General features: G+C 41.0%; 2 protein-coding genes across 2 annotated transcripts; one reads left to right on the top strand and one right to left on the bottom strand.

Annotated features, from left to right (window-relative positions):
- Positions 1-498: 498 nt before the first annotated feature.
- Positions 499-10,082, bottom strand: LOC125229672 (vang-like protein 1). The gene is made up of 6 exons (XM_048134574.1): positions 9,530-10,082; positions 5,912-6,811; positions 5,456-5,591; positions 4,783-4,933; positions 2,921-3,172; positions 499-2,000 (listed from the first exon to the last, which is right to left on the bottom strand). Exons 1-6 carry the CDS (start codon positions 9,613-9,615, stop codon positions 1,882-1,884), a joined length of 1,644 nt encoding a protein of 547 aa, XP_047990531.1. The 5' UTR covers positions 9,616-10,082; the 3' UTR covers positions 499-1,881.
- Positions 10,083-10,229: 147 nt separating this feature from the next.
- LOC125229671 lies at positions 10,230-14,412 on the top strand. The gene is made up of 5 exons (XM_048134572.1): positions 10,230-10,844; positions 11,490-12,154; positions 12,435-12,647; positions 13,034-13,169; positions 13,488-14,412. Exons 1-5 carry the CDS (start codon positions 10,370-10,372, stop codon positions 13,772-13,774), a joined length of 1,776 nt encoding a protein of 591 aa, XP_047990529.1. The 5' UTR covers positions 10,230-10,369; the 3' UTR covers positions 13,775-14,412.
- The last annotated feature ends 459 nt before the right edge of the window (positions 14,413-14,871 follow it).

The following is a 14,871-nucleotide window of genomic DNA, read 5'->3' on the forward strand; positions in this document are numbered from 1 at the left end:
TCGGAAACTATAAGTACTACAGTGATGAAATTTGATGGGAATATGTGTTGTATGAACCGCTACAAAATTATGACACTAAATAGTAAAAAAAAGAATTGGGGGTGGGGCCCCCCATACATGTAACTGAGGGATGAAAATTTTTTTTTCGATGTACATACCCGTGTGGGGTATCAATGGAAAGGTCTTTTAAAATGATATAAAGTTTTCTAAAAAACATTTTTCTTAAAGTGAACGGTTTTTGAGATATCAGCTCTCAAAGTCGTAAAAAGTATGTCCCCCCCCTCTATTTTTATAACTACGGGGTATAAAATTCTAAAAAAAATAGAGGTGATGCATGCTAATTAACTCTTTCAACGATTTTTGGTTTGATCAAAGTATCTCTTATAGTTTTTGAGATAGGTTGATTTAACTGTAATTTTGGTTAAGTTATTGGTTTATTATATTTGCTGCTACGGAACCCTTTGTGCGCGAGCCCGACTCGCACTTGGCCGGTTTTTTCTGTTCATATTCGCAAAATATAAGACGTGAACAGAAACTATATTTTTGATACAATTATGAGATAACTGATAATATGTATATAGTCTACACCATTTCTGTTTTCGCATTTAGCAAATAATCAAAATCAATCAATCTCCTGTGACAATAACATTTATAATGGCGTTATTACAATTTGTCGTTGCAGATTGAGGTCCGACCAGCTGCCATGGTAAATTGTATGAAACTTACATTATGCAAGCGTAGATCTACGCTTCAGCAATAGCTATCAAGTCTCCCTACCGAATAAATAGCTTACGATAACCTATGATATGGTATTAATCTATAACTATACTATACAAAAATACTACGTTGTATCGATATATATTGATTTTTACTGAATGATATTGTAGATTGGTAGAATTTTATTGTTTATTTCTTGAAGGCACAACTTTTTATTAAGTTCATGTCTTAGAACTGGTTTTGATATTTTTATACTAGTTAGATTAGCAGTCTTTGCAAATATGTGTATTATTTATACAAAGATTGTACGTGAGATTCTTATGTGTATTGGTTTATGTTTTTTTTTTGTGAGATTCGGTATTATCTTAGTTTTTATATTCCACCTAGATTAAAAGTGTCCTAATTATTCATTTCCTAATATTCTTACTAAATATCAAATAAAAGGCAAACCATCACTGGAATCAAATCTATCCTACTTATGCTAAAGTAAAATTTGTGCATAACCTTAATACTAGTTTATACTAAAATATGACACAAAAATGTACATATTAATAACGAAATTAATTTAAGTTTACATTTAAATGCATTCAGTTACAAATGGCGGCTAAAATATGCAGCGTTTAAAATCAGACTTTATTCCAAGCAATTAAGTATCATATCATAATTAATAATCACTCTTATGAGGTCAATTTTAGATTATTTTTATATAAAAATTCAAATGTTTGTTTCTAAGTTATTCGATATAAAGCAATGAAGCATTTTGCTTGCGGTATTTTGACATTTCACCCATATACTCATTAGTGAGCGAATGATAATCTGTCATATAAACATAGCACAACATTTATACTATCAATACTCAAAGAAACTAAAAGGTGCCTCATGTTTCAGTGAAAAGTTCTATAGCCGCGCCCAGACAGCTAAAATTATTATCATTTGCTTAAACGTGAGGGAAAAGCAAAAGTATTCCTAATTGAAGTTTTCATCAGCATATTAGATTTCATTTGCCAGAGGGTTTTCAAGTTTGACCGAAGTACAAATAGGTTGGTCTTTGGGTCAAATATTTTAAAACTTGTTTAGGCATTGAACCCTTGCCTTGCGAAGGTACCTGTATCAAGTTTAAATGAATTCCTCGTGTCATACCAGGCGGTCCGGCCACAGGTCCTGTCAGACGGAGGTCTCGGAGTTGAGTCGCAGCACAAAGCGGTTGCTCTTCGGGTCCACAACCTCTTCCGAGATGTGGAACTTTGGGAGTTGCCGGATGGAGCAGATTAGAGAGATGTCGCCTGGAAAAATAGTATAATGTAAAATGAAATTGCAATTATTTGTGGATGTTATTCGTAGATGAGCGAGATTTTTTATTAGGTGGGTCTACACAGACTCTGTCAGAGTCACAGAGTGAGAGTTTCGAGTAAAAATGGTTTTGGTTTCGTGTGCCAAACGGCGATATATATATATATAGTCGAGGCATGTCTACATCGGCAAAGAGCCGTGCCAAGATGTGGCATCGCGATGCTGTTCTTCTTGTGAGGACTTGGGTTTACTTATTTGTTATGATTTATCTTTTGACTCATAGAAAAATAAAAATAGATAGAAACAATAAGTCCAATAAAATTAAACGAGCACGTGTAGTGGGGTGCGTCGTTCGACTCTGCGTAGGGTCGGATCACTCGATTATTCATTTTTGTTAAAAGAAAAGAGCTTATAAAAGTTAACTAAATAAGGAAAGGAATGTTTTTATCGATTCGGAAAATTAGAAGGTAGGAAGGAATTGTCACAGATTCTCACCTCGTTTCAATTGGAACTTTCGGTTATCTTGCAGCGGCCCGGCCAGCGAGTCATCAGATATCAACGCCCAGCGCTACACCGGTCTCCTTTCTCGTTCGGCCGTCAAACACGGGCGCCTTCACTAAGAACGGCTTAGATTCTTACCTCGTCTCAAATGGAACTCCCGATTGTCCGAAACGGTCGCAGCGAGTCCAGATATCAAGGCCCAAAGTCGGACGGGGCGGGCCTCCCGCTCGGCGGCCAACACGGGAGCCTCCATCGGGAACGGCTCAGACGGTGCTCACCTCGTCTAAAGCTGGAATTCCTGACTATTCGCCGACAAGTCGTCGGAGGTGACCGCCCGGTGCCGGTTTTCGCCTCTCGTTCGGCCGCAAGCGCTCGCCTCCACCAAGTTTCAGGAAGTGCGAACTTGTTATACCTTGCCTGAGCTGGAACTCGTGGTTGTCCCGCAGCGGGCGGGCCAGCAGGTCGTCGGAGACGAGCGCCCAGCGCTGCACGGGGCGCGCGTCTCGCTCGGCGGCGAGCACGGGCGCCTCCACGAGGAAGGGCTCGAGGAAGGCGCGCGGGGAGGCGTCGCGCGCCAGGCAGCGCCCCAGGTGCGCCAGCACGGACTCCGCCGAGTGCCGCGGCTGCTGCCGCGTCGCGCGCAGGTACTTCTGCAGCGCGCGCGCTGGAACAAGTAAATAAATCGAGAGGCTCGATAACCCGACGAGCGTTGATACTAAATAGGAATGGAATCGATTGGCATCAAAAAACACGATGTGAAAAAAAAAATTTCATACAAATTCCATAAGGAAAGTTTTTTTGCGATTCGTGACTTTTCTAGCCGTAAATTATCTTTTGCTCCCGTAGCAGCTTTTCATCCTGGATAGGAATGGGATCGAATGGCCTCCAAAAAAAAAAGTTTGCCCAAAATGCCCTTTTTCTCGCACCCCTGTACGTTTTTTCCAAAATCTGTAAATACCATTTCTCATCAATTTGAAATCGAGGGAAGGTCTCCTTAGACCGTTTTCGCGTTGGACCACGAAATCTCATAACTACCCTCGCTGACCCGCTATCAAAATACACCCTGTATACTAACATACTCATAATAAAAATAGTCATGACATCGAAAAATACACCAAGTGTTAAATGCTCAAATAAAAAATATAACCAACAGACTTTAGAAGAAACGACGTAATCCAAATAATGGACTCATTTCAACGCAATCCATTATTTCTTGTCAATCAAACTGTATGTCACACGGTCCATTCGACTACTATTTCTCAAAAAATACATTACATTCATTATATTAAAAGTCCATAGTTTTATAACCACAACTTAAAGCCGAAAAATCTAGTTACACTTAAAATTCTTTACAATACCAACTAAATGTAACTATAAACTACGCAACGTGACTCGAACGACAAACGCGAGATCAGGATCTTATTAATATTCACCCCGTGCACTTAATGTACTAACAACACTCTTAAATGACTATCAATAAACCTTACTTCTATGTAATAAGGATTAAGATGTAACAATGCAAACTCTAAGTGAGATTTATGATTATCTGTAAAAGGTAGACATGCTGGCATGCGTTTTCTGTTGATGCATACATGACAAAAATTTTGAGATTCAAATCATACACAAAATAAAATGTATTTTCAGTACAGATGGTGTTTTTTTAACGCACTAGTGCGAGAAGTGGTTCATTATTTGTCAGGTCGAAACTTCTGAGGACCATCTGTACTGAAAAACGTCGTACGATACACGTGCGAAAAGGAACTTCGTAACACGTGTCGATTTAAAACACTCCCTTCGGTCGTGTTTTAATTTATCGCCACTAGTTTCGAATTTCCTTTTTTACGCACTTGTATCGTAATGTACTATATTATGTAGGTAGATGAAGCCAAGCAATAACCCACTGCGGGATAATAGTTCACCCAAAATGCGGTGTCTAAATAAATAAATAAAATAAAATAATATTTATTGCATAACATAACATAAACATACAATCACGCCTGTATCCCATGAAGGGGTAGGCAGAGCACATGAAACTACTCAAGTTTCAGTGCCACTCTTGGCAAATAAGGGGTTGAAAGAAAACGAAACTGTGACATTGCAGTGACAGGTTGCCAGCCTCTCGCCTACGCCACAATTTAACCCATATCCCATAGTCGCCTTCTACGACACCCACGGGAAGAAAGGGGGTGGTGAAATTCTTAACCCGTCACCACACAGGCTACGAGTACCATGAGTACGTCCATTTATATCACAAAAAAACGTGTTCTAATTTACCTAGTGATGGGAAGACAGCCTGAGCAGCCTCCCTCGGCCCCAGGGCTCCGTTGGCGGCGGCGACGCGCACGCGGCGCACGTGCGCGAAGGCGTCCTCGGCCGCGCTGAGAAGCCGAGCGCGACGCTTGCGGACGCGGCGTTCGCGCTCCGCCTATAAAATTAAAATGTGATGTAAACATTTATTGCGTTGTTCATAAGTCCCTGGTCCCACCAAAAGCTCCTCACTCCCGTGTAAATAAAAGCCATAGTTCGCCGAGCGATTAACAATTCACTCGTTCTCTTTTATTTACACGGGAGCTACTCTTCTTCGTTTCGTAATACGATTACTTACGTACGTTTGTAGTTTTATGTAAGTCTACTGCACTTGAGTTGATAATCTTTTTACGATACTGGACGCCTACTTGATGTAACCAGTTAAAAAATAATTTAGATGTGTAAAGGATGTCCAATCGAGAAATTCATAAATCATCCTCCTTTCCTTGCGTAATTGCGTTTCCCTCACGACTCACGACGTTTTCCTTCACCGAAAAACTACTGGCAAATATCAAGTGACATTTCGCACATAAATTCCGAAAAACTCATTAGTACGAGCCATCAGGGTTGAACTGTTCGACTTCCGGATTGAAAATCACTCGCTCTTACCGCTCTTTTTACGAGATCAAGAAATTCATACCTCCTCATAGTATCGCTCGTTGTGTGCGGAGCCGGAGTCGCGACGTCTGCTGCCAGTGCAGGAGCCGGTGGTGGAGCGTGGCGCCTGTGTGGTTGAGTTGCCATCTACCTCGTAGAACTTTATGCTGGATTGTTTCCTGTAATATAGGGGATGGAAATGATTCAATGGACACAATTATAAATCAATATGGTCAATCTGTGTAAGAATGTCCTATATTTATTTATTTTATGAAAATCCAATTTTGCTTTAAAATATTGCGTTCTTTCCATGTGCAGCTTTTTTAATTTTTTATTTTTTTTAATGATGATTAGTTTTTTTTATGAAATCTGTTTCATCTTGAACAAATCCTATTAGAGTAAAAGACGTAATTGCCATTAAGCCAGCTTGAAATGAAAGCCACTTCACAGTAACTAAAACTTCCTCGCAAGTTGGCCAAAAAAAAAAAGTTATTATTACCTTTGTGACTTTGAAATGGGAATCTTCTCCAAATATGGATTGTATATTGGAAACTCCGTATAATACTTTTGCAGCACCCACACTGCAGCCCGCTGTATGCTGAGCTGCCCTATGCAGTATGACTTGCTCTCGCCGTCCGGGCTCCGCACTATCTTTATGTAATACACAGGCTCGAGATGCCGAATCTCCATAAGTATTACGGCTATGTAGTGTATGAACAGCAGCGTGTCGGCAAAGCTTGACACATACGACACTAAAGCGCTGTAGTCTACAGCATCTTCACCTAAAGCTAATGCTTTGGTAGCCTCAGTGATTTGCACAATGTAGAAAAGCCAATATGAAAATGTGCAAACTGCTAGAATCACTAAAGTAGTAGCCCTAAAGACAAATATCCTTGGGAGGATAGCGTTGCGAGGGCGTAGGAACACTGCCCACACTCCAATGGCAAGTAAAACTAATTTAAATGCTAAAGATAGTAGGATCCCCTTGCATTCTGCAGTACAGGACAAAAGCTGCATTCTTTGGCTTGGCTGTATTGCTATGTTATCAGTCAGTCCAGGAAAGAATCCTATCTTCGGTAACACAACCATAGCCAATGGGCTCACAAAGGACACAAAAGAAAGCCCTAGAGCTACTGTGGTCCCGAAATATCTGGAGCACATGAATCCAATCCCGCTGTCGGACTCCATAGGCCAGTTACTGACATCCTCCATTGATTGAGAGCCTTCTGATGTGTTTCCTGTAACGGCAGTAGTGTTTTCGCCCCAGTTTTCATCTTGCGGAAGAATCTGGACTTCAATAACTTCCTGGCCATCACGGCCGGTCTCAGGGTTGATGTTAACACTGGTTTGGAAGGGAGCCATTATGTCACTGCCGTCTTTTCTCTGTGATTTTGAACTTCTGTAACAAGGACAATAACAACAGGTTTTGTTTTAGTAAGGTCTGTAAAATAAACTTTCTATGTCCACAAACATAAATGCAATAGCAGCTTTCATACAAGTTTCTTAAGTAAATGAGTTCACATATAACAACATTCACTTTTAAATTCTCCATTACTAAAAATGGAACTAAATATTGCTGTAACAGCCTTAATTAAACGCCACATTTCTTAAAACAGCACATGAACAACTAACCATACTGTCTACCACCACTAACATTATCTTATCCACTAAATTGATAGCTCTCATAAGGGGGCGTCCATTAATCGCGTCATACGTTTTTGGCTTATTTTAGACCCCCCCCTCCCCCATGGTGATCTTTGGTGATATTTTCAGGACCCCCCCCCCCCCCTGGCCAATATCACGTGTAATTTTTTGGCAACTTAAGTAGACTTTTTTCCAACCCACGAATCAACCAAATCTTGGCGCGAAATTCAAATTTTCTATGAGAATTAAACCTTCGCCCCCTCATTTTTAAGGTTCCGTACCTCAAAAAGGAAACCACTGAACCGAAACTACTGAACCGAAACTACTAAACCGAAACTACTGAACCGATTAACTTGTTTGGCACACATATGTAAACTTGTGACCCAAAGACGGGCATGTAATTTAAATAAAATAAAAAAAACAACTATATACACTTTTGGGGGGTAAAAGTGAAAATTAGAAATCAAAGTTTTTTGAAATAGTTTTTTAGCGTGTTACATATCAAATGAAAGAGCGTTAATTGGGCCATTTTTTTCCAAATTTGTCCACCCCACTTTTTTTTTATTTGGAATTTTTTATGTGCTTTCCACTCAGAATCGCGAGCTCTTTCAATCCTAATAGGAGTAAAAAAGTGTCCCAAGGTTTTTCCCTATTCCGTTACCAGTTTTTCACACATTTTGTATGGCGGTAACGGAATGGAAGGTCTAAAAAAAATATGGAAATCTTGGGACATTTTTTCTCCTATCACGATCAAAAGACCTCGCGATTCTGAATATGAATCGCGTAAAAAATACCCATGTTACAAAAAAAGTGGGGTGGACAACTTTGAAAAAAATGGCCCTTATACGTATTTCAAAAATATATGTTTTTAATAATTTTCAGTCAAGTAATTTAAGAAAACAGGCAAAAATGACCATTCCCTTATAAATCTCCGAAACTAATTAGCATTTTTTTTTTCATTCCAACCCCAACGTGTGATATATATTGTTGGATAGGTATTTAAAAATGAATATAGGTTGTAAATAATCGCTCCTAAAGGAAAAAAAGTGTCCCCCCCCCCTTTCACTTTTGAACCATAAGTTTAAAAAATATGAAAAAATCACAAAAGTAGAACTTTGTAAAGACTTTCTAAGAAAATTGTTTTGAACTTGATACTACAACTTTAACCCTACACTGAGCGTGGCCCGACACGCTCTTGGCCGGTTTTTTATAAATTGTTCAAAATACTATTATTTTATTTTCAAAAATGACTTAGCGCCTCCAGAAGGCGCTTAAGCTCTTCTTGTGATGTAACCCTTGCAACACGAGACCAACTCACACTTGGCCGGTTTTTAAGTGTTATCACAGAATATATAATAGTACAAGTACAGAAGGCTCACTCCTTTGATGTTCACAAAATTCCGCCATTCTAAATTCTTACCTACATTAACAAACGGACCGCACGCGAGCAGCCAACATTGAATTTTATTGCGCCGCGCGAAGGTCGTCGCCAATGAATGGGCCGCGAACTCGCGGCCGCTGACATGTACTTGTAGCGCGGCGATAGAATCGCGGAGTGAGCCGCCCCTGGTGTTATGGCTCGTCTATGATTCCGCCAACGCGTTTTTTGAAGACAGTTGGCCGGTGAGCTCTACATTTGTCAAATTTGCCGCCTTTTTTCAGTGCCATGATTAGGTTGACCGTCTATAACCAACTGTCCGTGTACACGTGATGAGGGCAAACTAAAAAAATCTTTGAGAATTAAAAATAACCGACTGCACACAGCTCTTTTTTTCTCACTTGATGGTCTCATCGGAAGATCAGCGCTGGAAGTTACCAGCAACACGCTGAGATGAAACCATTTCGTGGCACTTCATTCCGTTCTGTTTGTGTTGTAATGTGTAATTAATCTTGACTGTGTTCACGAATAAATTATATTATATTCTATTTTATTCTCTTTGCACTGCACAACGCAAATTCTGACTGTAAAAGTTGATATAAAAATAGCTCAGAAATATGATTTTTTCTTTACGTTAGTGTAACAAAAAAATACACGTGATATGTTCCTAACCCCCCAACCCCCCATGGTGATATTTGGTGATTTTTTCATGACCCCCTCCCCCCCCCTATGCAGTATGACGCGATTAATGGACGCCCCCTAAACAAACATAAATGCTCCCACTATTATAATGCACTCAGTCCAATTAAATTATTAAACTCCACTAATCCAATTAGAATGATTACTGCAATGCAAACAGCGTGTGTGGGGCACATACTGGCCCTGCTCGATCAGGCATTTCCAGTTATAACTAGGTTGACATGCATCATGGTACACTTTTGGCTTGTCATTTTATGAATGAAAAACTTGTTTTTACAACATTTCTAATCAGATTCTAATCTCAAATAAATTTGGGAAAAGGGTTTTAATGATAAATTGAAGGGTGAAGAAAGACATTTAGGGAAGGCAAGCCTCAGAATCGTAACATAAACATACCGGGTACTCCTGTGCGTGTGCTGCCGATGCCTGGAGCTGCGCCGCGACCGACTGCTCAGCTCAGAGCGCACGGATTCTGTCTCCATCGTGGGACTCACCCATCGGCGACCCTCTGCAATCTCAACCACATTCTTCCTGCACTAATCAAATCACGAAGGGCAATTAAAATGCCCAGCGCTTCACGGAACTATGCACACGGAACACTACTTTTCAAACTTAACACGAACTATGTCTGACTTTGGTATCACAAAAAGCATCGCTGGTTTTCGATTTTATCGCGTTTGAGGCGAAATTAACGCTGCATTATCAATAATTACGGGATTTTTCACATAAAAGCGTCGTTTTATGGGTTGCTCGGGCGAAATCACATTAGAACCAAACGGCAAAATTAAATGTACGTGTTCAAAAAATTTCTCGTCCTGCATCCCGCTCGCACTCATGTAGAAACATATGGTTCTCTCTATATGTCCAAACTCATAACTGGTTTCAAATTTAGTAGGATTATAGAATACGACACGTTCGGAAACCGTAATAAAACCGGATTTTAAACCTGCTGTCACAATAGTTTTCTGTAACGAAAAGGTTTTTTATTTAAGGTGTACATTGTATTTTTAAAAACTGGTTACGAATTAAAACACTTATATTATTTAAATTCATTCATTTATTTAATTACCAAATATTTTTTGAAAACGGTCCAATGATAGTGATAATTGGCGGTCAATTCAAATATGTAGAACACAAGATTACAAGAAAAGATAATGATAAGATAACACTTTAGTTACGGGCCGATAACTCGTTTGTAGTACCTTTAGTCATGAAACTGTTTATTGTGTGGAAATAATGGACACTGGACAAAATCCGACTCCGAAGAGACCGGAAAGGCGCGAAAATGTGGCTGAGGATCTTCACTTGGATCGGGTGGTGGCTTCGCAGCCGGAGATCGGCCCTACCCCTCCCGATGGCGGATACGGGTGGCTAATAGTGTTCTCCGCCGTCATCTATCACGTCACGGTGCCCGGGGTGTTGACGCTCTACGGCTTAATAATTCTTAATGCGATGGGGAACTTGAACCACGAGCAAGACGAGTTGATGAGGATATGGGACATGGACATAGCATTAGTGCCGGTGATAATGATCGTGATGCGGCTGCTGCTTGAGTCCTGGTGTCGCGCGGTGGTGAAGACGTTCAACATGCCGCGGTTCGTCGCCCTCTCAGGCTTGTGCCTGACCGTGGCGGGGGTGCTGCTGTCCAGCTACTCGACGGACGCGAACAGCAACGACCACATCATTAACATTTTCTCCGGCATGTTTGCAGGTATTGTTATTGATTGGTCCATTGACTTTGAACTATTCAGCGTGCGAGTGTAAGGTTTTATGGCCGGCGATGAATAGAACAATATGTTTTACTGCCGTGTTTACTTATCTGTACAGGTGTGGCGTAGCACAATACATACAACTAATACCTACCTACATGTTACACTGATCAATCAGCGATGAGGATATCTTTATGTAGCTAAACAAAAGGGAACTTATTTACAGCGCAGCTGAAATGTTTTTGATTTTCCTCGTTAAGCAAGAAAATTAATTTAATTTATTCTTATTCTTTAGATTACATGAGTGAATGAGTAATTAGAAATACGCGTACATTATAATTATATTCTTAAGTAAATGTAGAAATAGGTATGGCACTTCACCTAGCTGCTGCTATTGAGCCAACATTCAAAAAGATAGTCATTGTAGGTATTTCACAAACGAACGAAATGCCTCTTATAGATAGGTATAAAGTAACAACAAAACATGCAAACAAACACGCTACCTATACACCTAGTACCTACTAATGAATGCTGACTATGGATGGACGAATGAATCTCAACAACTAAAAATCAAGAAAAATATTTGAAAGTAGATCAATTTGCCAGGCTCCTCTCCAATCATAAATAAATAACCAATACCATTCCAGGTGCTGGTTGCGCGCTGACCGGACAGCAGATCGAGGTGATCATCACCCACTACTTCCGCGATCGGCTCACCACAGCGCAGAGGATCGTGCGCATGGCGCCCTCCGTCGGCAACTGCCTGGTCCCCGTCCTCGTGGGCCGCCTCTGCACCTCCTACAACGACGGCTACATCGTCGTCATGATCTACGGCGCCATCCTCATGCAGAACTGCCTCTTCCTCGCCTCCTTCACCCGGCCCGTCTACATCGAGAGAGTCATCAGAAGCACCTACAACATGCTCCGGGACGCCGTCGAAGACGACGATGAAGTCATCTTCTCTAATCAACCAGAAGACCCGGAGAGAAACGTCCAACCACAATCCAGCCATCACGATGATGACGCTACCGACGTTGTAGTGTTCAAATCTAAGAAAAACGCTAAAGAAATTGTCGATCCAGAGATTAAGTACAGAGAAAAGGCCGCCACTGTGTCAAATCCGCAGAACCAGCCGAGATTCTCGTCGGATTTCAGCGAGATTCTGGCAGCATCCACAAATCGGTTTTCGTCTGATTTCGGGAGTCTGGATGTTGCGAGCTACGGGCGGGTGAGCGGGTACCGGGAGCTGGAGAATATCGACAGGAGCCAGCCGCAGCCGTTGTATCGAGAGACGACAGAGGCGCCAGGCCAGGTAAATTATATTTTTAAGCAACAAATTCCACCAGTCACCAAACTTAGTTATGACTTACGTTAAATATTTTAGGGTGATATTTTATTTGTAACACTTCAATTCAACCCTGGCTATAGACTCCTTTATACACCTTTTACTGGATGCGTTGTTCTGTTCAAGATAGTTTTGTGCTTCGTCCTTCATTCCGGTTTTACTCGTACATCGCAATGCTATGCTGACGCAATAGTGGGACTTAATAATGACTTACCAACAGACAAAATTTTAGACCTTCTCTTCCCAGAGCGTGGTGTTCGGCGCGGAGATGTCCGCGGGCACGGCGCGGCGCACGGCATCGCTCCGCAAGAACTTCATCACCGTGGTGAACATGCTGCTGGACCTCAACTTCTACCTCTACGCTCTTCTGCACCTCACCACCACCACCTCCATCTTCGTGCTAGGGGTCTGGTTCGCGCCGCTGGTGAAAGCTAGGAATGCGAGCATGAATATTTGGGGGGTGAGTGTTTCTCGACATCTTATCACTCAAGTAACGAATGTCCATAAATACTGAACTGGATTAGCCTTTTCTGAGTCCCAATCGAAGAAAACAAGAATTGTTACCGATATAATGCTTGAAACGTATTTCCAGCAAGTTTCTTGAGATATTTTGGCACATCAGCAGGCCTAGATTTAGAGATCTAAGGCACCTAGGCACTTTTAATGGTACTTATAACTTAGAGGGCCACTTTCTTTATCTCAAATCCATGCAATCACCCCTATCGAGCCTTGTTGGCCTAGGCGGAAATCAGACACTGTACATCGGAAGGTTCTGTTTGTCATCTTCATTTTCATTTAAGTTGATGATGAGTTGTTACAAATAACAATTTGCTGTATTCTCCGCAGGTATCGACCCTGATGGCAGCAGCGCACGGGGCAGCCCTCTGCTTCATCATGTTGTGCGTGGTCCTGCCCAAAGCTATCCACGAGAAGGCCCGTCTCTGCACGCTTTTCTGCGTCGCTGGAGCAATGGGATTCTATGGTGAGTGGAGTGACTCTTTCCATGTTGTCTAAATAAAAGTTATCTAAACTTGAGAACCATCTTCATCCCGAAAGGCACCAACGACAAATCGACGACTTTCCGCTGGATCGTTGGGTTCAAATCATTCAATGTGTTTCGGTCCATTCGTCAGACTGTTTTTCTTCTTGTAAACGGAAAATACAGTACCAGGCCCTTGGATCAGATGGTTTATTATTATTTTGGTAGGAATGCGCAGAAGGGTCATATGACCTGCACTAACACACTTGTCCGAAGTCCAGCCCAAATCGATTTAAGCAAAATCTATTGGTCTTTTTCCAGGCATCACCCTCTCTGCCAACAAAAGCCTGCTCCTGGTCTGGTGCATGTTCGCCAGCTTCTCCACGGCAGCCACCAGCATCATCCAGCAGCCGCTCTACAACAGCACCCTCAACGAGTTCGACCACACAGCCACGACCACCGCCGCTAACGTCATCGTCGCCATATTCCTGCTCGCCTGGTCCTTCAGCAGGAACTACGCGTATGTAGCCTGCTTCGAGACTGCTGCAGTGCTGCAGGTGGTCACTGCAGGGGTGTTTCTAGCTTCGTCTTTTAGGAGAAGGCGGTGATTGTTATCTGGTCTTTTACTTTAAGGTTTCTGAGGAACTGCCAATTCTTCGATTGAATAAGTCGTTAGATTCTGGTCGAAAGCGATCTATAGACAAAATTCTGACAAATACTAGAGTGAAACGTTTTACCCTGTAGAACATAAAGTACAATATAAAGAAACCCATTGAAAATTCCGGTCAGAATCCATACCAATTAAAATAAATCATACATAAATCGTGTAGATTTTGGAGCGAATTTAGTTCTTTCAAAAACGGAAGGACTTTTTAGAACCTCAGACTGCATTGATACGACAATTTAAAACACGAGCTTTAAGAATTTTCAAAACTATTCCGATATACATTTTGGTTTTATTATTAATTAGTTGGATTAATGATAGTTTTAAGAATAGATCATAAATTAATTCGTTGGTAAAAAAAGTGTAATTAACAAGCACCATTATTTATATGTATTTATGATAGGTGTTATTTTGAACCAATTTTAAAGACGCAGCAGTAAAGTATCTTAACGACAAGTCAAATCTAATAAAATAATAGTTATTTGTTATACAAGGGAGCAAAGTTGTATTTTAACCGAGTGTGGAATTGCAACACGAACTAGCGAATGGATTCTAGGGTTGAACTACGAGCGAGCGAATGGATTCTATGGTGGTTCGAAAATAGAATCATGAGCGAAGCGAGTAGTTCAAAAATAGAATCCTGAGCGTAGAGAGTGTTGCAATACACACGAGTTAAAATAACTTTGCATCCCGAGGAAACACGCAATAGAAACAACTGGAACATAATTGCACAGAAATAAGTCAATTTGCGTTTATTACAATTTCCACGAAGCACCGACCGACACCACAAAAGTTTCAAATTAAGGCTCCCCACAGACAGTCTTAAAAATTCATAATCTTAAAAAAAACTTGTATGCAATCTGACAGTTCAAACTGACACTGACAAGACACTGACAGATCTGTCAGTGTCAATTGCATACAAAATTTTTTTAAGATTATGAATTTTTAAGACTGTCTGTGGGGAGCCTAAGAATCAAGAAGTAAAATCTATTTGGGTGTGTTCCGTTTCACGCGTTTTGAGATTGCAATGTTACTTAAGGT

This window comes from Leguminivora glycinivorella, chromosome 9, assembly GCF_023078275.1.
Source record: "Leguminivora glycinivorella isolate SPB_JAAS2020 chromosome 9, LegGlyc_1.1, whole genome shotgun sequence".
Lineage (NCBI taxonomy): Eukaryota > Metazoa > Arthropoda > Insecta > Lepidoptera > Tortricidae > Leguminivora > Leguminivora glycinivorella.

Excerpts from the sequence above, each read along its gene's own strand:
- LOC125229671 (XM_048134572.1), top strand. The coding sequence starts at position 10,370 with ATGGACACTGGACAAAATCCGACTCCGAAGAGACCGGAAAGGCGCGAA. Across the intron at positions 10,845-11,489 it reads TTTCTCCGGCATGTTTGCAG|GTGCTGGTTGCGCGCTGACC; the intron begins GTATTGTTATTG and ends ATACCATTCCAG. Across the intron at positions 12,155-12,434 it reads CGACAGAGGCGCCAGGCCAG|AGCGTGGTGTTCGGCGCGGA; the intron begins GTAAATTATATT and ends TTCTCTTCCCAG.
- LOC125229672 (XM_048134574.1), bottom strand. The coding sequence starts at position 9,615 with ATGGAGACAGAATCCGTGCGCTCTGAGCTGAGCAGTCGGTCGCGGCGC. Across the intron at positions 4,934-5,455 it reads ACGAGCGATACTATGAGGAG|GCGGAGCGCGAACGCCGCGT; the intron begins GTATGAATTTCT and ends TTAATTTTATAG. Across the intron at positions 2,001-2,920 it reads CGAGTTCCAGCTCAGGCAAG|GCGACATCTCTCTAATCTGC; the intron begins GTATAACAAGTT and ends CTATTTTTCCAG.